The 22,086-nt window shown below is 46.2% G+C and overlaps 1 protein-coding gene across 1 annotated transcript in view; it reads right to left on the reverse strand.

Moving 5' to 3' along the window:
• The window catches only part of CRYBG1 (crystallin beta-gamma domain containing 1), a 42,321-nt gene that overhangs the window by 4,863 nt on the left and 15,372 nt on the right, over nucleotides 1–22,086 (reverse strand). The window contains exons 8-19 of the mRNA XM_054174031.1: nucleotides 20,597–20,723; nucleotides 20,237–20,272; nucleotides 19,471–19,613; nucleotides 19,093–19,219; nucleotides 18,602–18,747; nucleotides 12,515–12,641; nucleotides 12,286–12,318; nucleotides 10,253–10,362; nucleotides 9,852–9,981; nucleotides 5,578–5,717; nucleotides 4,068–4,191; nucleotides 2,267–2,425 (exon numbers count right to left, since the gene is read on the reverse strand). Coding sequence (XP_054030006.1) covers nucleotides 2,267–2,425; nucleotides 4,068–4,191; nucleotides 5,578–5,717; nucleotides 9,852–9,981; nucleotides 10,253–10,362; nucleotides 12,286–12,318; nucleotides 12,515–12,641; nucleotides 18,602–18,747; nucleotides 19,093–19,219; nucleotides 19,471–19,613; nucleotides 20,237–20,272; nucleotides 20,597–20,723 — 1,402 coding nt within the window. The remainder of the gene's footprint in view (nucleotides 1–2,266; nucleotides 2,426–4,067; nucleotides 4,192–5,577; nucleotides 5,718–9,851; nucleotides 9,982–10,252; nucleotides 10,363–12,285; nucleotides 12,319–12,514; nucleotides 12,642–18,601; nucleotides 18,748–19,092; nucleotides 19,220–19,470; nucleotides 19,614–20,236; nucleotides 20,273–20,596; nucleotides 20,724–22,086) is intronic.

Raw genomic sequence — 22,086 nt, forward strand, 5'->3', positions numbered from 1 at the left:
TATTTGCTGCTCTCCTCACCTGCCTTCCCCTCCCTTAATTAAAGGATGTTTTGTCCATGCTGTGCTTGCAGAGCCTTCAATCAGATCATCCCTTAAATTGCCCCTTTTGCACACTAAGAAGTCCTGGCTATGTCATCTCTTCCTTGCACAGGACCCCTCCATCTCCTCTGCCCATCCTTTTATTTTCTGGTATGTTTTTTTTTTTTGAGTGTTTTATTACTATTATTTTACCTTTTAATAACTTCTAGTTCTGCAATAGGCTTCTGAGGTTAAAGACAAAACTGCAGTGTGTCACAAGACATTCTCTTCTGTATTCTATATCCTCTCCCTAGTCATTTGTACTACTTGATTTCAAAACCCTGCAAGTGTCTTCATGTTAAAAGCCAGAACTGGCTAAAACCAAGCTTAAGCAAAAGGAACATTAAGGCTGGAACAGTAGTACACTACAGTTCATTAGCCTATGTGAGGGGTGATTTTCAACAGATACTATAAGCCACCTTCTAACTTCTCCTCATGAGTGGCAGACCTGTAAGCAAACACCCAGCTGCCACTCCTGCTATGGCCCTAAATTACTAACTAGGCAGTTGTGAGAGGTGGCACCACTTATTGTCACAGCCTAGAACTGAGTAAGTTGCTTCAGTTCTGCCATTCCAAAATTCTCATCTGTATCTGAAGATGTTCCCCAGTGGGACTTGGGAGACTCAAAGCTATGAAGTCCACCAGGCCACTACTTCATCCATCCAAACACTCATCAAGAGTGAGGAGGCCTGAACTCATGTCTGCTAGTCCTATCTGTGAGCAGAATGACTTTCACAGCCTGCTCACTGGTTATCCCACCTACCTGCACCAGCCCTTCCTGGAAGACCTCAGGCATAGCTGGAGGTACCATGACTCAGTCCAGGAGCTGACCTGCTCTCAGAGGAAGGAAGGCACAAGTTCTTCCAGTGTCCTGTCTGCCTACGTGCACGTACTGCCTGCTCAGGAGCTTCACTGGCTTTTTAGACTGCAGTGGATTGTGCACTGTTTGTGCACAGTGCATTTACTGCCCTGCAACAGCAAGCTGGCAGAGCTCTGTAAGAGCTCAGGCCGTGGAGATCGACGCTGCAAGCTTGCAGGCCACACCTAAGCAATCCGACTGCTGGGTGTTCTCTGTGCACCGAAAAACTGCTTTGTGAGATCCAGAGCTGGGGACAAAACCCAGGAGCATTTATCCACAGCCTTGTAGCACCACACTGTCTCGACAGGAATACTTTCAGTGCAACGTTTGAGAGGCACTTCCAAGAAAGAAGCCTTTTGTATGCGATATTAAAGCTTTCAGCTTACTTTGCATCATTTTGCTGTCTGCATAAATCCCTTTTACTCCTGCATGTGTCCTGCAAACATGCCCAAACAATGCCTTAGCTTATTAACAGTCAGATTCTTCCCTCCAGCACAGATGACATAGTTATAAATGGCTCCCTTTGAAGTTACACAGTCCTACAGACAAAGTTCACATGATTCTGTGCAGTCAAACTGCTTAACGTTATTAAAGTAACTTAATTTTGTTTGGCCAGCCTTCCCCTACCTGAGACTGTTCCTGCTTCTGAACTGCACATACCTCTGGTCACCTCAGTGACAATTTGCTCATGGTTAGTTTCATGGACTGAGAAAAGCGAGAACTTCATTTGGAAACTTGAACAGAGGAACAGAAAAGGGATGAACTTGACAAATGTAGGAATAACAAGAGAAAATAGGAAAAACCCCCAAGAACAACTCTGAAGAGGAGGATTTTAAGCTTGCCTGAATGCAGAAGAGGAGAGGATATAATCTACATTACACTAATCAATCTACTACAAGGTGTGCACTGTTCAAACTGCAAGCAGGAAGGGGCTGCATTTCAAAAGGCCTCCCCTGCTTGGACACTTCTGTGATAGTCTCACTGTGGAGAAAGAGGAGATGCCTGTGGAAGGAGCTCATGAAGAGCAATCTGGTGCTGATTGTACTTACTGAGGCTACAGGTCTTTAGGGGAAAAGTAAATTGCAGCTTAAATCTCTCAAAGGTTTCAATTCCATAAAAAAAAAAAAAGGTAAAGTACAACCAGTTTTCATAACCTGAAAATAAGCCAGAGGTCAAGGGAAAACCCCCAAAACAAACACCCCCCCCAAGCCTATGAAAAGATGATATTACAGATGAAATGGAATAAGTTAAGATGATGGAGTAGGAAATGAACTCAGAAAGTCTCACTGGAGAGGAAAAGGGAAAATTCACATTGAACTGGAGCCTCACCTGGCACCTTATGAATCCATCCTGATAAACCCAGATTTGATCATCTGAGTCTGTATCTTCTGTGACCTGTATTCTGAGGAGGTTCAGGTTGTCCAAGTTTCCATCAGCTGCCATGAATTTTCCTGTCTCCTTGTTTCGAAGCCTGAAGTAGACACGTTTCTGCAGAGAACAACACAGCACCTTACCCACAGCCTCAGCACAGAACACATCCTGCTCTGCTGAACTGCAACTGCTGTGAAGTGCTCAACCCCACACCTCCCTCTTCCTCTTACAAAGCTTAATATTTCTATCTGAGAATTTATTTCCAAAGTCCATCAATGTGTAGGACAAGGCAAGCTTTGGAAGTTTGCCACTCTGCGTGGAGAGCTTTAGACTTTGCTAAGCTCTGAGACCACCAGAGAGTGAAAAGCTAAGGGATTTTAATTCTGAGCAGCTCTAACTTCTCCCTGCTGGCTTCCTGGAGAGATGTGTCCAGCTCTGGAGCCTTCAACAAAGGAAGGGCAGGGATCTGGTGGAGCTGAGGAAGGCCACGAAGATGACTGGGGGCTGGAACACCTCTGCTGCGAGGACAGGCTGAGGGAACTGGGGTTGTGCAGCCTGGAGAAGAGAAGGCTCCAGGAGGAACTAATAGCAGCCTGCCAGTACCTGAAGGGGGCTGAAGGGAAGGCTATAGAGGGACTGTTTGCAAAGGCCTGCAGTGACAGGACAAGAGGCAATGGTTTGAAATGAGAGCAGATTTAGATTGGATGCTAGGAGCAAGTTCTGCACCATGAGGGTGGAGAAACCGGAACAGGTTGTCCAGGGAGGTAGTTGAGGCCCCATCTGTGGAGCTGTTCAAGGTCAGGCTGGCCAAGGCTCTGAGCAGCCTGATCTAGTGGAGGATGTCCCTGCTGACTGCAGGGGGCTTGGACTAGATGACCTTTGGAGGTCCCTTCCAACCCAAACCATTCTGTGATTCCATGCCCTTAGCTTTCATTAAGGGTGCGCTTGTGCAGTGCTGCTTATTTCACTTGCAGCCAGTATTAAGCTCCACATTCATGATGCAGCCTAACAGACATTAACATTTCTCTTGAGACAAGCTCTCAGCCAGGACAGTCAAAATACATCATTCCTACCTCTGCTCAAGGCTATACAAAGACAACACCATAAGAGCAAGCAAGTGCATTTGGTTACAGGCAGAAGCAATGTGTGTAATAGAAAAAGTTCTTTCCTCAATAAAGATGGCTCAGCAAGAATCTCAAATGTTAAAACTCCCAGGACTGCTGGCTGCAGCACTGGACCAAATCACATAGTCCTTATTGAGAGAACTAAATGAAAAGGATGCCACAGGAATAAGTTTTCAATTAGATTTGCAAATCATTCTGGTAAGTAATAAGCAGGGAAGGACCTCCCCCCTCCTTAATCACCACAGGATCATTGCTAATTGAAGCATCCAGTTCTCTTGTTCTTCCCAAAATAATGCAGCCAGCACAGCCAGCAGCCAGTTGGGTGCTCCTTATTAAAAGGGGAAAAAAAAGCCCTTGAAAATATTTTTGTATATAGTAGTCACAGCCACTGCTTGCTAAAATAATGTGGCCAATAATTTGCTTTAATGCTGAATGTAGAACCAGGGCAGCGGCAGCAGCGCCGCAGAGCCAGGGCAGCGGCGGCAGCGCCGCAGAGCCAGGGCAGCGGCAGGAATGTCTTTAAAAGCTGGTGACGTGCATCACGACCAGCACTCTTTGCAGCTGTGTGCTATCCCCCCACATCCATCACAAACTATAAATCAGCACTTGACACTCTCCTGTCGGGGCCTGCTCACCTGCAGCAGTGGTCTCAGAGAGCCTATCCGACGATAGCCGCTCACTTGATGCCAGTCTGGAATTTCAGTTGGTGAGAGCAGCATCTGGTGCCCCCTGTAATTGCTGTGCTCATAAATTACCCATCTGTGAAGGGAGGGGAAATGCAATAAAGAAAAAGAAAAAGACAGGATGCTTTGACTGCCAAATCCTGCTTTGGAATCAGCAAATAATAGAAATCTGTCCAACAAAGCAGTAGTGTTTGGCCATGGAAAGCCAAGGGACTTCTTTATCACAGGTCTTCAGAAACCATAAAGCCACCTCCTGGTGTAGACCAGCCACACTCAGACGAGTACACTGCAGTGTGCTTGCTCAGTTTGAAGCTATGTTACTTAAAAATCACTGAGGAGACCTAACAGCAGCCTTCCAGTACCTGAAGGGGGCTACAAGAAGGCTGCAGAGGGACTGTTTGCAAAGGCCTGCAGTGATAGGACAAGGGGCAATGGTTTGAAATTAGAGAAGAGGAGATTCAGATTGGATGTGAGGAACAAGTTCTGCACCATGAGGGTGGTGGAACACTGGAAGGGATTTCCCAGGGAGGTGGTTGAGGCCCCATCAACTATATTGTGGTTATGGTGAAAGAGGCTGAAATCCTAGAAGGCTTATGGAGCCTTATGTGGTGCATGTACCTTTTCTTATGGCCTTAATATTTCCAACTCCAGTTCAAGGTGCTAAGGAAACCCTTTGACCAGTTTACCTAGATGAGACAAATGGTTTGCTCTCCAGCTCTGGTATTAGCTATCCACTTGAGGGCAATCTTAAGCTATCCAGCAGCATTTCTCTAGCACACACCTTGGAAATTTGCCTCTTCAAAAGAACAAATTTAAATGCAAAGCAATAGAAACCTGGGTCTGTTGTTTAAAAATGTAAGTCACATTCTCCATGTTAGAAAAAAGCCTGACCATAGAGCTGGGGCAAGTGTCTTAGAGGCAGAGATTAACAACAGGAAGCTGGAGCACTGGAATGGGGGAGAGAATGGGGGAGATTTACAGCCAGTAGTCTGACTCAATTCCTGAAGCAAAAAGGATCATTACTAATGCCCAAATGGACCAGGTCATGATCTCATTGCACCACTGTGTCCACACCACTTAGGTAAAAGGATTAAAGTGGAGAATTATTAAAACAATTTCAACTGATGACACAGATCAGAACCTGAATGATATTTTTATGACTGAGACCTAGGCCAAGAGCATAGAAGTTGGCTTTATGATGCTATGTGAGCTGGTTTTTATAATGTGAGTAAAGGCATCGGTTTCCTTGGGAGCTTCACTCAAATCCATTTAAATTTCTAGCACAGGGCACTGGTCAGTGATGATAAAATTGTGGAAACAGGACATGAAAAGGAAAAGCTGTATTAAAGCACTGCACACATGGTGATAATCCAGTTTCATACCCCTCTGCTTCCAACAGCAGTAGCTTTTCTGGTGAACAGGTAAATCCTTCCAAAGCACCAACAACTGACTTTAAACTTACATGCCCCCAAGGACTTGAAGTGAAGCTACTTGCGGGTTGTATCCCAGGAACTGCAGATTCAGGATTTCTGTACTGAATTCCATTTTCTTTCCCTGGAAATCCACCTTTTCAAACAGAGCTATGCAGGGCTCAGACAGCTCCTGTAAAAGGACAAGAAGCACTTTCAGAGGATGTCACACCTCCAGATGCTGGCTGTGAACATCATTACTCCACACATCCCTTTCATTTCACAGGTTTCATCTCAACTGTTTAAGATCAAAGACCCTCAATAACACTTCTGCTCTGCAATAGGTTACTTAAAAGAACCCCCAAAAAGTAAGAAAAAGCCCTTCTACAAGACATGCAGAAGTGACCTGCTTGCATGGAACATAAAATTCCCCTATGCTAAGGCACATACCAATGTCTTTGTGGTTGATTCTTGCATAAGATATTACTGTGTTTTAAAATACATCTTAATTAGTGCCATACCCCTCCTCCACTGCACTAATCCCCACTCCCTGCAGGAGCTTTCATCTCAGATCAGAACACCCAGTAAGGTAACATTGATTTCTACAGCTTCACATGATGACAGCCTTGTCAGCATTGCTTATGACTTAGACAAAAGCTTGAAGATTGATACCTCTGACATGAGATTCATGACTCAAGCAAAATCTGTACCAACCAAACTGTCTAGATGGCTACAGGGAGATGATTCTTCTCCCTCTCTGTCAAAATGCTTCTGGTGGCACGTATTCTGCCCACAGGAAGCTCCCTGCATCACTGAATCCATTGCAAAAGTCTCCTGGATAACAAACCATGGACTCTTTTCCATGTGGCAAGGTGGACTGGACTGGAAATAACCTGTCACAATTAAAGCCTTCCCCTGGAAACTGTAAGAGTTTGACATGCCTCAGGGTGCACTCAATCAAGCTTGAGTGTCCTGTGTGACAGTTTATGTTCATACACAGAGGTGACCCTGACACTCCCTTTCCTGCAAGCCTTCCATCAATGACTGCATAAAACCACGGCCACAGCCAGAGGAGCTCCTTCCTGCTGCTCTGTGTTTGCCATGCTGCAAACACCTCAGCTGGCTCGGGAACGCCCGGCGTGACGCCAAGTCTCGACAGACAGATCTGGCCTCAGGGGTGGAAACAGGGCCCCCAGGCCAGCAGATGTCCCTGCCTGCATGGAACTTGGATAGGCAAGACCTCATCTCTGCCCATTTCTAGATAGTGCCTAAATTCTCTTTAATCTTCCTGTTGATGCTGAAGGTCCTGGATGACAACGTTGCAGGAGCATCGCCACTGCCTCCCCAGCACTCCAGCACAGCAGCTGAGCTGTGCTTCCTCAGCACAGAAAATGCCAGGAAAAGGCCTTTCAGCTTACTCCCAAAATCAGTCTGCTCATCCCCACTGTGAAAGGGTAACACCAGTTAGACTGTGATGTGTCATCGTAGCTAAAGAGCCCAACAGGAAGAGTCACACCATCATGATGCCCCAGTGCCTCAGCTCCTCAGCCCTTTCACACACCTGTACCTGCACTCTGAGACATGCAACTGGCCAGGCAGCAGCCCTTGAGCCACATGCAGTGCTTCAGAAACAATCTGCTTCCAAAGAAAACACAGACAGAAAAGGAAATCCTCCCAATTTCTGCCACACCTTCCTCTCTGGGCACTTTTTAGACTTAGCAGCCAACACTGTTAAAGAAAGCTCCCCACAGAGAGAAGTGCAAGGTCAGCTCAAGGGTTTTCTGTCTGCTTCCCATGTACTGCACTGCTGAAGCTTCTGTGGAGCTGCACTTAGTTATTCCACAGAGCTGCTTATTAAGAAGTGTTTTCAGCATGACTCTTCACACACAAAGCAGAGTCACAGTTGGCTTTTATAGGATGTTCAGGAAAAAGAAATTGTAGCAGACTCAAGAAAGAAAAATGCTGGTTAATATCTGCAGCACAAAGATGCAGAGCATGCAAGATACAGCAGTGTGAAAACCCAGCCCCCTTGAGCTAATGAACAAAAGGCCTTTTCCCTTTCACTTCCAGGTTTATCAGGCATTCCCTGCATTTCCTCTCTTTGTGGTCCCTTAGAAACTGATCCCTGCAGAGGGGAGTCAAACTAGGTAAGTACAGCAATGTGACACATGAAAATAGCAAAGGCGCTCCTTGTATAGAAATGAAAGTCATGAGGAAAGCTATGGGAATGGCAGGTGGTGAGGGAGGAATCAAGATTGGCACTGCCCAAAAAAACCCAAATCCCCAGAGAAATCTGACAGGTTAAACCAGGATCTAGAGGAGTGAGGTTCAAGCTTTTGTAAAGCTATGAAAAATGAACAGTGTAATATGATCACTTCCACCCCATTTGGCCTCTGTATGCTGAGAAACTGCTGAGCCAAGCAACCCATCTTCCTTTTCTCTGCAGGTTGTAAGACTCCAAAGAAGGAAGCAGCAGCACAGGACTCGCAGACTGATGCAGCTCCACGCTGCTGTCTGAAGTGTGATAAATGGTAGGGCCCTACAAGCTTCAGAAGCTGTAAGAACTTGAAGAGGCACAGAACTGGCACTGGGCTGTTTTAACACAACAGTCTGTCACAAACAACAAATCCTTCAAGAGTAAGCTGATCCTTCCAGTCTGAAGCAAGCACTTGAAGCCCAAGCACTCGATGCTGGCACGTACAAAGGAACCTGTTTTGATTTATGGTGATCACTCACCCAGCTTGGCTAGGCACATTTAACAGGATCTGTCTCCTGGACAACCAAAGAGCTCAGAAGGCAGACGTGCTTGCAGCAGATGTTTATGCTGCACATCAAAATGCTCCAGAGACATGAAAGAGGATGACAGAGTTCTTCATCCACTGCTGCACCACTGACAGGTTACCAAAACTACAGTGGAGGTCAGGAGTTGCCAGGTTTGAGGAAAGGAGGCAGTAGTGTACTAAAGCTTCACACTGCCCCAAGTTCCTGCATTCCTCACCACATTTTGCTAGAAATTACTTTGATCTTAAAAGATAGAAGGAGACTGGATGGGGTGCTTGGTGCCATGGTTTAGCTGATTAGATGGTGTTGGATGATGGGTTGGACATGATGATCTTGAAGGTCTCTTCCAACCTGGTCTGGTCTATTCTATTCTAGAAGTGATCCATCATAATAATGATTGGTTCTAGGCTTGAGCAAACTGGTTCCTCGTCCCTGATGTGTTACAAAACATGCAAATGCTGTTTAGTTTGTCTCCACCACACACACACCACCACCACCGTCTGATTTTGCCAGATGGCACTGGGTGCTGCATTCCTTTATCTAGCAGGGTGCATTATTTCGTGATTAACTCAAAGTGCATTTCCCTGCTGCCAGCGATAGTCTCTTGTAATTAGATGTATGTCATGCAAAGTTGCCTGGTTAAGGCTGCTTTTTAAACACACACAATACAAACAAGGGCCACAGTACAGATCTCTCTTCACACTCTCCTACTGACATTTCCCAGCCCAGTCCAAATGGTCTCTCCTAGTGGGTAATAAAGAATCTACCTGATACATCCTCAACTCTCTTGACTGAATTGCAGAATGGGAGGGGTTGGAAGGGACCTCCAGAGATCATCTGAGTCCAACCCTTCCGCCAGAGCAGGATCACCCAGGGCAGGTCACACAGGAATGCATTCAGGTGGGTTTTGAATGTCTCCAGAGGAGACTCCACAACCTCTCTGGGCAGCCTGCTCCAGATGTAAGCTGTTGCTAGGAAATGTGATCCCAGGCAGCTGCTTCTGTGATGTCCTCTCTTTTGCAAAAAGAGAGGCCATGGAATCATAGAATCAATAAGGTTGGAAAAGACCTCAGAGATCATCCAGTCCAACCTATCACCCAACACCTCAGGACTAACTAAACCATGGCTCCAAGTGCCACGTCCAATCCTCTTTTGAGCACCTCCAGGGACGGAGACTCCACCACCTCCCTGGGCAGCACATCCCAAGGGCAAACAACTCTTTCTGTAAAGAACTTTCTCCTCACCTCCAGCCTAAACTTCCCCTGGCACAGCTTGAGACTGTGTCCTCTTGTTCTGGTGCTGCTTGCCTAGGAAAAGAGACCAAACCCCCTCCTGCTACAACCTCCTTTCAAGTTAGCTGTAGAGAGCAAACCACCTGACTGCAGTTAGACATCTAACTGCTACTGCATAGAAAACCCAAACCAAGCCATGGAAAAGGAACCCTTCTCTGTTGTTTGGGAGTCTCCAGCATTTTCCCTGTTGCAGGAGGTGAGGGTCACCAGTGAACTTCTCTTAGCTTCACAATATCTCTAAGAGCTTTACTTACAACGTTTATAATCCGTAACGATTTTAGAACCGCTTGGGGTGAACAACCCATGGCTGCCAGATCAGGATAGATTCCTTCTTCCAACACATACTGGTTACCAGAGAATTCTTCCTGGTCATACATTATGCAGCTGCAGGAAGGAGGAGAAGAAATTGCCTCTTAAGAATTCTGTGCAAGCAACATGCTGCTGAGTGTTTCTCAGCCTTCAGCAGGAGCTGCTGGCAGAGATGTTATTTACAATGGTTTGTCCTGACAAGCTGGAGACCGATGTGCAGGCTGCAGAGCACTGTTCTCTGGGAGCCCCCACATGTGAAACCACTTCAAGTGCTGGGAAAGTGCTTTGCTTTCTACAAACTTTGAGCACTCTCATGCTTCTGCAGTCCTCATTGAGCAGAGCTTACCTGCCACCCAAAACTTTGGAAGACTTCGCAGTAAACGAATCGAGACATCCCGTGGTGTGTTCAAGTATCTGGCAGTTGCCCTTGAATCCAGGCTCTGAAAATAACTGGACCTTTAAAAAGTGAGAAAGACCTTTAAAAACAATTCATTCTGCAGCCTTCAGTAGTATCTGTCCACCATTACTTCTGCAATTAGATGAAAACATACTCAAAGCACCTCAGCTACATGTATCTTTTGTTCCCTCTTCGTTGTGGCAGCCCTTGCTCAAGGCAGCAAGGTAGCAATACCGCAAGGTTCCCTCTGCTGTAAATCACTCAGTAAAACACCAAACCATTGAACCACCACTAACAAAGCTCCTCCTTGGTCTCTCTGCTGGTGAAGGGTTTAAAATTCCCACAGAATGGCCAGAATGGGCACAGCTTTACCAAAGGGCCATAAAAGGCTTTTGATTTGGATTATTAATCCATTTAATTTTCAAATTACACCCTCTTCCCACTAAATGAGAACTAGCTGTCTCCCTCAGAACATGAGTGGTGCATCATCTTGGCACAGAGCTGCAACAGCACGCCAGCAAGCGTGGGGTGTGCTCCCAGGGGAGCTGGGCTCCATGTGCCTGTCACTGCTCCAGTCACAGCAGCTCTTTCTCTGTTCAGAGGGTAGGAGAGGATCCATCACCCACAGCCTCCTGTCCTTCTTTACAAAAACCCAGAAAAATGCTAAGCAGCAAACCTGCTAATTTGGTTGGAGGGTAATTAACCCTGATCACACAGAAGACACTCACATTATCACATGCCTACCAGCTCTAATCCCTCTGAACAGAGATACGAGTGTGGGCATGCACAGCGCTGCCCGAAGAGGAACATGCTGACGAGGGATGCAGGCTGCTCACTACAAGCCACTGCCTCTTTGTTTCCTTAGATAAGGTCTCAGTAGCCACACAACATAGAGATGCAAAACAATTTTCATGCACATGGCTGAAAACAAGCAGCTTGGAGATCTGTGTTCCCCACAGCTTATACATTACCCCTGTGCAGGAGATTCCAGAGAAGCATACTACTAGGTAAGAAAGCAAAACAAGACAGCTAAGACTTTTCTCCCTGCTGTTTAGTTCCAGGACATACTCACCATTTTGACTGGGAAAGAGAAAAATAGTAACTTTGTACAAGGACAAACATGAAAAGGTTCAGAATTAAGACAGAATGGTGGAAGTCCCCCACTAGCCTCACTGTCAAAGCTACACATTAATATTTGCACACAGGAGGCAGTTCAACATAAAAGTACATTAAGTCCCTGAGCAGACAAGTTCTCCCTGCCATGTCCTCCTCTTAGTTACTGACAAAGGTGGCATTAACTTAAGCACAACTCAGCAGCATTTGTGAGCAAATGAGATTCCCTTGAAGTGCAACCACCCTAAGCAGCTCTGTTCACCAAAGAACTAAGTGCAAAGGGAACTAAGTCACAGCTGCAGCACGAACAGCAACCTGCTCTGGTGGGAGCTGCCCCTGCCCATGGCTGGGGGTTTGAAACTAGATCACCTTCAAGGTCCCTTCCAATGCAAACCATTCTATGAATCTAGGAATCTAACACCCTTCTGTGGGAAGAGGGTTGGTTTTGGACAGCTTTGGAGGGCTATGAAGATTTGCCCTTGCTCTAATTAGAGAGGGCTATGTTTTGTCTTTGAGGACTCAGCAACAGAATCTAGGTACCTGGACCTCTGCATAAAGGCTCGTGGGCTCCAGCTTCTCAGAACAATCACTGATATCCCAAAAAGAGCTCACTGGCTGAACCAAAACACTGCCTGTGCCTTGAGAGAGTTCTGGTGGCAGCTGTGTATTACACCTCACCTTCCTTGGGCCTTCAATGTGCCTTACTGTAGAGGCTGGGAAAGCAGCCTGCCTTCACCTGCAGCTCTGACTCTTTGACTAGCCAACCAGCTGTGCAAACACCTGGGTGTCACACTAGACAAAAAGCCATTTATTTATGCAGGTCCCAGACACCACACAGTATGTTTCACGCACTCAGAGAAGGATCTTACCTTGACTTTACCTCTCTCGCTTCCAACAGCATCCTGCAGAAGTTTGGGGAGGAAAAGAAAGGAAGAAAAAATGAAATGTGTTTTACCCAGGGCTAAAATAAAGAGCACACAAAAGTTTGCTATGAATTGTTGCTTAAAGAATGCAAACCAACTGCATTTGACAGAAGACAAACAGAGATTCAAACATTTCAGGGAAGCTTGCAAAACCAGTATAAAGTTAACTGCTTACCATAATGATGGGTTGAACTGAAGATATTTTGCAGTTCTTTCCCCCCCATGCCTCAATGCTGGGATACAGCCCCTTGGACAGGATGTACTGCTCTCCTGTGAACTCAGGATTCTCATAAGCCACCCACCTGAGGGAGACAGAAGAGAAGGGTGATGGGGAAAAGTCACACTGCCTTTCCAGAATACAGCTGGGGCCATTTATTGCTCTCTTAATGTAAGAACAAATACAAGTCTTCTCCCCTCAAGTGCCAACTTGTGATGCTAATAAAATCCTAAACAAGCCCATGGATCCCATACTTCAAACCCCATGCAAATTTCACTTCCTTCACCCTACTATGCCAATATGAATCATGGAATGGTTTGGGTTGGAACAGACACCCAAAGGTCATCTAGTCCAATCCCCCTGAAGTCAGCAGGGACATCTTTCACTAGATCAGGTTGTTCAGCCTGACTGAATATTCCCAGAGAGCCTCAACTACCTCCCTGGGCAACCTGTTCCAGTGTTCCACTACCCCCCTGGTAAAGAACTTGTTCTTAGTTCCCCAGCTCCTGCAGCCTGTCCTTGCAGGAGAGTTGCTCCAGCACCCTGATCATTTTTCTGGCCCTCCTCTGGATCCCCTCCACCAGGTCCTTCCTTTGTTGAGGGCTCCAGAGCTGGATGCAGTACTCCACATGTGGTATTAACAGAGAAGGGTAAAGTGGCAGAATCACCTCTCTGCATCTACTGACAACGCTGCTTCTGATGCAGCCCAGGATGCCACTGGCCTTCCAGGCTGCAAGTGCACACTGTTGGCTCATGTCCAGCTTCTCACCCACCAGCACCCCCAATCCAAGTCCTTTTCTGCAGGGCTACTCTCAATCTCATCACTCCCCACCCTGTACTGATATCTAGGGTTGCCCCAACCTAGATGCAGGACCTTACACCTAACTCTCACCATCTAAACACACACTGAGCAACTGGATTCTAATAAGCTTATTCCAGAGTCTCTGCAGATGTAAGAGGAGGGCTAACTTCAGGCTGAAATAAAGCTGCATCAACAGGTCTGTGCTGAAAGGATGAACTCTGCATTACTTGCCCATGGCCAAGGTACAGTGATTCACATTTATCACTCTTCACATCTCTTGGTTTGCCTCAGATATAATCAATTATTCTAACTCATTATGCACTAATTACTTAAGGCATATTTCAAGGCACATTTCAAAATCACCTGGTATTAATTCATCAGAGAGACACTGGTATGTACAAGAAGTTGAGCAGACAGTGGCAGTGTCTCAGGTGTGTCTACAGCTGTGTGCCACACACACCAAAAGCTGTGAGCATGGGGGGTCCTTAACTGCAGCAACTGCTCACTGGATGTGTTGGGTGCAAGCACAGAGCATGAGTTTACCTTGAGGGACACCTATGCCAACAAGTGAGAGCAAGGGACTGATAAAACATGCCAGATGCCTCCTAAGAATCTCTAGGTAGCAGTTGCTTCGTTTCCCCCAATCTAGAAACAAGCCTGAACACCGAAGTAACCAAGGTATCTCACTTGCATGTTTCTGTTGAGGTCAAGGGGATTTAGGCACCACTCTTCTGTGCAAGTCAGCACACACAGTTTCTAGTTAGTTTTGAGGCTCAGGGTTTATTGGTGAATCACTTCTTGTTCTCCATGTCATTCAGAAGCCATACAAGCTGCTGAGAGCCATAACCAGTGAAGGTCAGGCAGCTGAATTCAGTGCCAGCTAAACCTGTCAGACCTCAAGACTATCTCTAGGAAGCAGCACTGCCTTAATCCAGCTCCATGACTTAAGAGAATGGCCCAGAGAGAAGACATCACCTCCATGTCTGAGCACAAGTCACATCCCAGCTGCCAGGCACCACAAAAACTGCAGTACTGCTCTGCAGCATGGTACCAACAACTCTGCCCCACAGGGAGTGAGTTCTAACACAGCAGTTTTGGTAACCCCTAGCCCTAAAAATTGCTTTAGTTAGGCTGAGCAACAGCCTCATCCCAGGTTGCTAGCAGGGTGGTGCTGGAGACCTTCACACCTCTGCACCATCCACATCCCTGGAACCAGAGATGTACAGAAAGCCATCACTTCTACATTGTCAGCACTGTTACACATGGAGTAGCTTCCCTTTTCTACCACGAGGGTGGTAGAACACTGGAACAGATTGCCCAGGGAGGCAGTTGAGGCTCCACCCCTGGAGATATGCAAGGTGAGGCTGGACAGGGCTCTGGGCAACCTGATCTAGTGGAGGATGTCCCTGCTGACTGCAGGGGAGTTGGACCAGATGACCTTTGGAGGTCCCCAGACCATTTTATGGTTCCATTAAATGTGATGCCTAGGAAGTGCAGCTCCAAACAGAGGCTAGAAGAACAGCCAAGAAAGAACTCACACAGAGGTAACTTGCCAGACACCAGCTCTGCCCATGGTTAGCCCAGGATTCATCTTGCCTGGCTATCTTTTAAAACACTGACCATTCCTCAGCAGGTATGCTCCTTCTGACATCAGCTGAGAGGGGCAATCCCCCTTTTGCACTGCTCATTCATTCAGGACAGGTCATCTAAACCCTGGGAAGACCTCTCTCAGCTGTGGAAGAAATGGTAACACTGTCATGACACTAAATGTCATCGTTGTGAAAAGTAAGCTCTCAGGCACTCTTTGAGGTCTGAAAGAGAATCCTCAAGCTCTAAAACTTTACTACATGGATGCAATAGATTTGCAGTGGCCTACACATGCTAAGCAGGAAGGCCATGAGGGGCCAGGAAGGCAACTGGCACTTGCAGATTTGTATCACTGTTAACAGAAAGGATGAAGCAATCCAATTCTGTTTATAAGAAGGAAAGAGAGAAGAGAGATTCTGTCTCATCCCCCTTTGTGCTTGTGCTTCCCAGTATCCCAGGCCCCTGTGAACATCCATTTCCTGACTCCTTGCAAGGATTTTTTTGAATGTCAGTTTATCTCAGTTCAGAGATGGAAGAAAGTGAAAGCTTTCTCTGCAGTGCTCTCCCACAGGGTACCCAAAGGCTCCTCTCCTTTTCAGCTCCTGCTGAGGTTAGTTCTCATACCTCACGCCTCTTTAGCTTCACCTACGTTACATTCCCAAATGCATCTGTACTAAATTTACTACACTCTGGCTCCTGCATGTGAACAACTCATCACCTAATTTCCTTCATATCACCACCCATACGTACACAGGAAACAGCCACATCTGCACTGTGGGCTAATGACTTGAAAATCAGGGGAAACCCAGGCTGATTACAGGACCACAAACACCTACGTGGGGGAAAAAAAACACCCAAACCAGATGCAGAAAAGCTCTTCCCAAGTTCCAAAAGGATCAGCTAAAAGACAAAGGCTTTTTCAGTAGCTTTGGCACAAGTTCAGTGTGTTTATGGATAAAGAAAAGGCATACTTCAAACATGCAGCTCCTGGGATTTTGAGGGCTGTTAAATACAAGCTTGAAGAGCTTTTCAGCAGAAGGGAAATCAAAACTGTACAGCAGTTGATTTTGGTACCTGCTGAAACTTGCAAAGGGTGTTACCTCTTGCTAGCAAATACTTCCATTTTCCACTGCTTAAAACTCTGCAATTTGGAAGGAAACATCAAACACTCCTTAAAAGAAGAAAGGCTTCTCTTACTTTCAGGCAGTCTGGCTTGCCCCGGATTCAGGAGAATAAAATTCCCTGGATTTTATGCCTGGCCAGTCTCTGAAGCATGCTCAAGAGCACAACATTTTCATTTTTCAGAAGTCAATCCTCATCACCTGAGGATATCTTTTCTTGGGGATGTCTTCACAGTGGGTTTAGCAAAGATGGCAAAAGATTGCTTGGAAACACCCTTCAGAAACATCATAGCTGGAAACTGCAATGCAGCTGGTGCTCTATTACCCCACATGGAACACGGGCTCCAGCAGAGCTGGGCTGCCTTCAGCACACAGTTTGGAGATGCAGTTTAGCCTGGGACTTGTTGAGTGGTATCTGTGCACTGCAGTGTCAGGCTTTCCTTTCTTTGATATACCCTTTAAATTACAGGGCAATCAAGTTAATAATGTGGGCAACAGAGATCCTCTGTTATCTCCTACTGCAATAACTGCTTAGCCCAGACACCTGCAGTTCAAAAACCTCTAGAGAAGGTTCAAAGCTTCTTACATTTTTTTGCCTTTAAAGAAAATAATTAAGCACTTTCAATATGATACCAGGAAGGTCACTTGGAAATATCAGGATAAGCCTTAACTGAGCCTGTCCCAGTTCACTACGGCATCACCTACATTACAGCCCAGGAAATTGCTCAAGGGATTATTCATCACTCTCTGACTGATTTCTTGGAAGGAAAGACAGAAAAACTTTCTACCTGAACAGTTGTTTGGCATTTAAAGTGAAGCATTTCATTCCCAAGCAGAGCTTCTCATGAATCATTCAGCCTTTCTGACAGGCTCAGCAGTTAGTAAGGACACCACCACAAAACCCCAAACACTCTTTGGGAAGAAAAAGGCCCTACAAGACTGTCTAGAGCTGAGGGCCAGTCACCTGCTATAAACAATGGAACTAAACGTTTTAAAAGCTTGTTGCTACAAATGACACCTTTAAGAGGCTACAAGGTGAGATTAGAGGAGCAGGAGCACAGCTTGTGGGGCAGCAGTTTTGTGTGTAATGACTTTACCATCAGAGCATTACAGTCACTCTTAATTACTGGAATACTCAAACTCAAGGATGATTCCTATCTCGGCTGCTCAGACACAACTACACAAAGGACATTATAGGCAACCCACAATTTGTTTCCCAACCTTCAGGGATGACTCTTTCCCATGAATCTCCCTTGCACATTACAGAACACAAAAGGGTACAGTGGCTTCAAAGGTCAGCAGGCAGAAGAAAAACTGCTGTCACATCATATCCAGATAGAAATTAAAGCCATTCCTCTGGAATGCACTGAGCTGGGTTCTGCAATCTTTATCCAGACAAAACTTGCAGAGATATTGCACAGATAATGCACAGAAAGATTCAGGGTGGGGCTGGGTAAGGCAGAGCTTTCAGCAAGTCACCAGCATAGCAGGCAGGGAGGGAGACTCCATGTCTCATACACTTTTGGGTCCTCTGCCTTAAGTAATTTTGTGAATTTGGAGACTGGACTGCCAATGCTTGCTTGTATTTCTAGAATGCTTTCATGCAGTCTCCTAGGCTGTGAAGCTCCATCTCCAACTGATGTACCCCCAAAAACTAACTAAATAAAACATCCACCCACAGAATCCTGGCATGGCTCAGGTTGGAAGAGACCTCAGAGATCATCTACTCCAACCTCCCTACCATGGGCAAGGATGTCTCTCAATTAGACTTGGTTGCTGAAGGCCTCATCCAGCTTGACCTTGAACACCCCCAGGGAGGAGGCATCCACAACCTCCCTGGGAAACCTATTCCAGAATCTCCCCACCCTCATACTGAAGAACTTCCTCAGCTCCAGTCTGTATCTATTCCCCCTCAGCTTCAAACCATTCCCCCTTGCCCCATCTCTAGATACCCTTATGAAAAATCCCTTCATGTAGGGATCCCTTCAGGTATTGGAAGATAGCTCTGAAGATCCCCCAGAGTCTCCTCTTCTCCAGGCTGAACAACCCCAGCTTCCTCAGCCTGTCCTCACAGCAGAGGCGTTCAGCCCTCGGACAGCAGAGTCTATTGGCTTACCAACAGAGTGTGACAACACGTGGCACAAAGCCTGAGCTGTTTGTGGCCATGCCAATGCAAAGTTTTGGGACCCACTGTGCTAAATATTGTGTTCTCACTATTCCAGATGTGGCCTCACCAGGGCAGAGTGATGGGGGGAGAAGAACCCCTCTCAACCCACTCACCACAGCCCTTCTACTACACCCCAGGATGTAAGGCAGTATTTCCAGGGACCATCTGATCTTCTTGTGAGAAGAAAAGTGGTTTTCAGCACACATTCAGTTAAACTTGACTGTTCTTACTCTGCAGTCAAGGGCAGAAAGTTTTACCTGAAGACTGCACACTGACATTGGGGGTGAGAGTGCTGAAAAACCTCTGCAAACACTCTCCAGTTCCACAAAAAACAGCACATTAAACAGCCAGAAAAAAATATCACTTACACACCACTCAGCACGTTTATAGACTGTGTCCTCAGCCCATATCCAGTGTCTTTCAAATTGGAGATGATTCCTAACACATTAATATTGGAACCCTTTGATCCAAAGTCTTTTTCGCTGTACATTATCATATGGGAGCTTGTGAAGTCCTGTTTAAAAACAAAGAGAAGCACCATAAGGAAAACCATAGAATCAATAAGGTTGGAAAAGACCTCAGAGGTCATCAAGTCCAACCTATCACCCAACACCTCATGACTACTAAACCATGGCTACAAGTGCCACATGCAATCCCTTTTTGAACACCTCCAGGGACGGTGACTCCACCACCTCCCTGGGCAGCACATTCCAGTGGCCAATTGCTCTTTCTGTGGAAAGAATAGAATAGAATAGAATAGAATAGACCAGACCAGGTTGGAAAAGACCTTTGAGATCATCATGCAACATGACCTCTCAGTGCACTCCAGAGATGCCTTCTCCCTGCTCTTGCAACTTACACCAAGGATGGGTCGCAGCGACTGCAGCTTTTCATCATAGCCACCCCAGTCTCTCCAGTCCTGATATGCTCCTTCTTCCAGCAGGTACTGGTGGCCTTCAAACCCAGGCTTCTCATAAGCAACCCAACTAAACAACAGCAAGAACAACAGAGCCTGTGTGTGAAAATGGAGCTGCCACCCCCCCACCCCCCCACCCCCCCCCGTTGTTATGGAGCAGATACAGATGTGTGAAATCTGTTCTTTTCCATATTTAACCCCCCAAAAAACTAGGAAAGGAAAGGAAATAAATGGGTACTGGGTTTGTTCACTGCTTTTCCAGACTATGGAGTCACTGCTTCAATGGAAGGGGCAGTAGTGCTGGTGTTTTGCCACACTTACATTCCTCCTAGCACTTTCAAGGATCCCACCGATGCAAGGGGAAGTGTTGTTTTCCCTTCTGGTTCTCTGTCATCAAGCATAAGGATCTCTGATTCTATTTCCACATGTCTCCCTTCAAACAAAGGCTTCTCATAAACAATGACCTGTAGGAGAAATGAAGTAGAAGATAAAAATAAGAAGTGTTGCAGAGAGCATGATAGATTCTGAACAGTTTGTTTTGCATGGGCACATAGAAGGCACAGGGAAGGTTAGAAAACTAACTCGTAGGACCTCACTGTTCACTCCAAGAGGTCTTTCCCTCAGAAAGGCAACATGAGGGTTTGAATATTCACTGCCCATCTGCTGTTCATAGAATGGTTTGGGTTGGAAGTGAACTTAGAGATCATCCAGTTCCAACCCCCTGCCAGGGACAGGGACACCTTCCACCAGCCCAGGTTGCTCAAAGCCTCATCCAGCCTGGCCTTGAACACCACCAGGGAAGGGGCATACACAGCCTCCTGGGAAACCTGTTCCAGTGTCTCACCACTCTTGCTGTAAAGATTTTCTTTCTAATGTTCAGCCTAAACCTCCCCTCTTCCAGCTTCAGTCCATGTGATGGATACATAAACATGGGCAGAAATTGTAGTTTCATGGTGTGGTCACACACAGCAGGACCAGCCACTAGACATCAGCAGTTGGTACCCAGTCAAGATCCTATTTATCTCCCCACGTGCAGTGCAGGTGTTAAAAAAGACCTTTGGACAACCAAATAAATATTGACTTTTACCTTTGGCTCTCCACTGAATTCCACTTTGCGACCACCCTGGTTAAACACAAAAGAAAAGGGAAAAAACCCTCAGTTGTCTGCACTTAGACAATTTATAGGCAGCTCCAAGAGTCAGTCACTTCACACACACAAAAAGACAAAATGAAGGCGAAACCTTCCTTGAAGAACACGAGTGAAAACAAGGAGGCAGAAGTGGATACAAGCAAGTGTTGGAAGTTCAGGAATTGTACAGGCTAAAACATTTGGGTTTAAAAGTTTCCTCTTTGTGAACCTCAGCAAACACAGCCCCTTGAACACATTCTCTCCAACACAAACACAGGTCATGTAACTTGCAAACAACAACAACAATTTTCATGTTACCATTTTCAAGGGCCTCATGGACCTGATGTAGGCTTCCTTCTTCTCCCAGAATGCTAAGTTAGGATATTCACCAGGCTCCAACATTAAAGGGACTCCCTGGAAACCAGGTTCTTCATAAATTAGCCATCTAAAAGAGGAGGGGTGGGAGGAGGAAAGCGTGAGATAAAAACGCCAGAACATCTCTGAACAGTGAGGAGCAAGACAATATGCTTACTTTGGAAAAGACATCACTGCACCCCTAATAAAACTCTCTCTCTTTACCACCAAAACTGCCAACTACAAGCTGGCATCTGCCTGTGCAGGCACCACCACTAATGGAAGTGTTTTGTTTGAACAGGCTGGGAAAAAAACGTTAGTGCAATGAACACACAGTTGAGGATTTGACTCTGCCTTATCTGAAGGCAATCCAACTTTCAGACTGAAGTAACTTTCAAGCCTTATTTTCATTCCAGAAACATCCTGGCCCGCACCAGAAATAAGAGTGGCCAGCAGGACGAGAGAGGTGACTGTCCCCCTGTAATCAGTGCTGGTGAGACCACACCTTGAATACTGGATTCAGTTTGGGGCCTCTCACTACAAGACTTTGAGGTACTGGAATGCATGCAAAGGGCAATGAGGCTGGTTAAGGGCCTGGAGAACAAGTCCTGTGAGGAGCAGGTGAGGGAACTGGGGTTGCTTAGCCTGAAAAAAAAGCAGGGTGAGAGGAGACCTCATTGCTCTCCACAGAAAGGAGGCTGGAGCCAGGTGGGGGTCAGTCTCTTCTCCCAAGGAACAAGCAAGAGTACAAAGGGAAAAAGACTCAACTTGCAGAAGGGGAAGTTTACAGTGGGTATTGGGGAACATTTCTTCACTAGAAGGGTTGTCAAGGACTGGACCAGGCTGCCCAGGGAAGCAATGGAGTCACCATCTCTGGAGGTGCTGTGTAAGCGTGGTGCTGAGGGACACAGTTTAGTGGTGGCCTTGGTAGTGTTGGGTCAGCGGTTGGACAATGACCTTGAAAGCCTTTTCCAGCCTAAATGATTCTGTGATTCTAGCTTCACTGCAAGAATTTAAGCAGATGGAAGGGTAAGGAGGCAGCACAATCAGAAGATAAAGGTGCACTGACTCATTCTTATTGGCAGCTTTTAGTAAACAACAATTAAGCATGAGCACTGGGAAACTTTAAGACGATACAACCACACCCACATGGCAAGGTTACTCAGAATCACAGCCTCCCTCCACTGCCAGTAAAGTTGACTGTGCCATGCCTATAAACTAGAAGAAAGAAAAAAACCCTGCAGCAAGCAAAAAAAGCAGCAGCAATTTACTGACTTTCTCATGCAAGCAAGTGGCAGAAGCAACTTCCTTCTACACTGGACTAATGAACTGACATCTGAGGAAGGTTATTTTTTCAGCCCTCTATGTTGCTTCCTGGTGCAAATATTAGTCTGCTTTCCTTCAAGGGATCCAAATGCAAGAGAGAGAAATCAAGGCTGTTAAGAGTCTATGCA

This window comes from Dryobates pubescens, chromosome 28 (assembly GCF_014839835.1).
Source record: "Dryobates pubescens isolate bDryPub1 chromosome 28, bDryPub1.pri, whole genome shotgun sequence".
Classification (NCBI taxonomy): Eukaryota; Metazoa; Chordata; class Aves; order Piciformes; family Picidae; genus Dryobates; species Dryobates pubescens.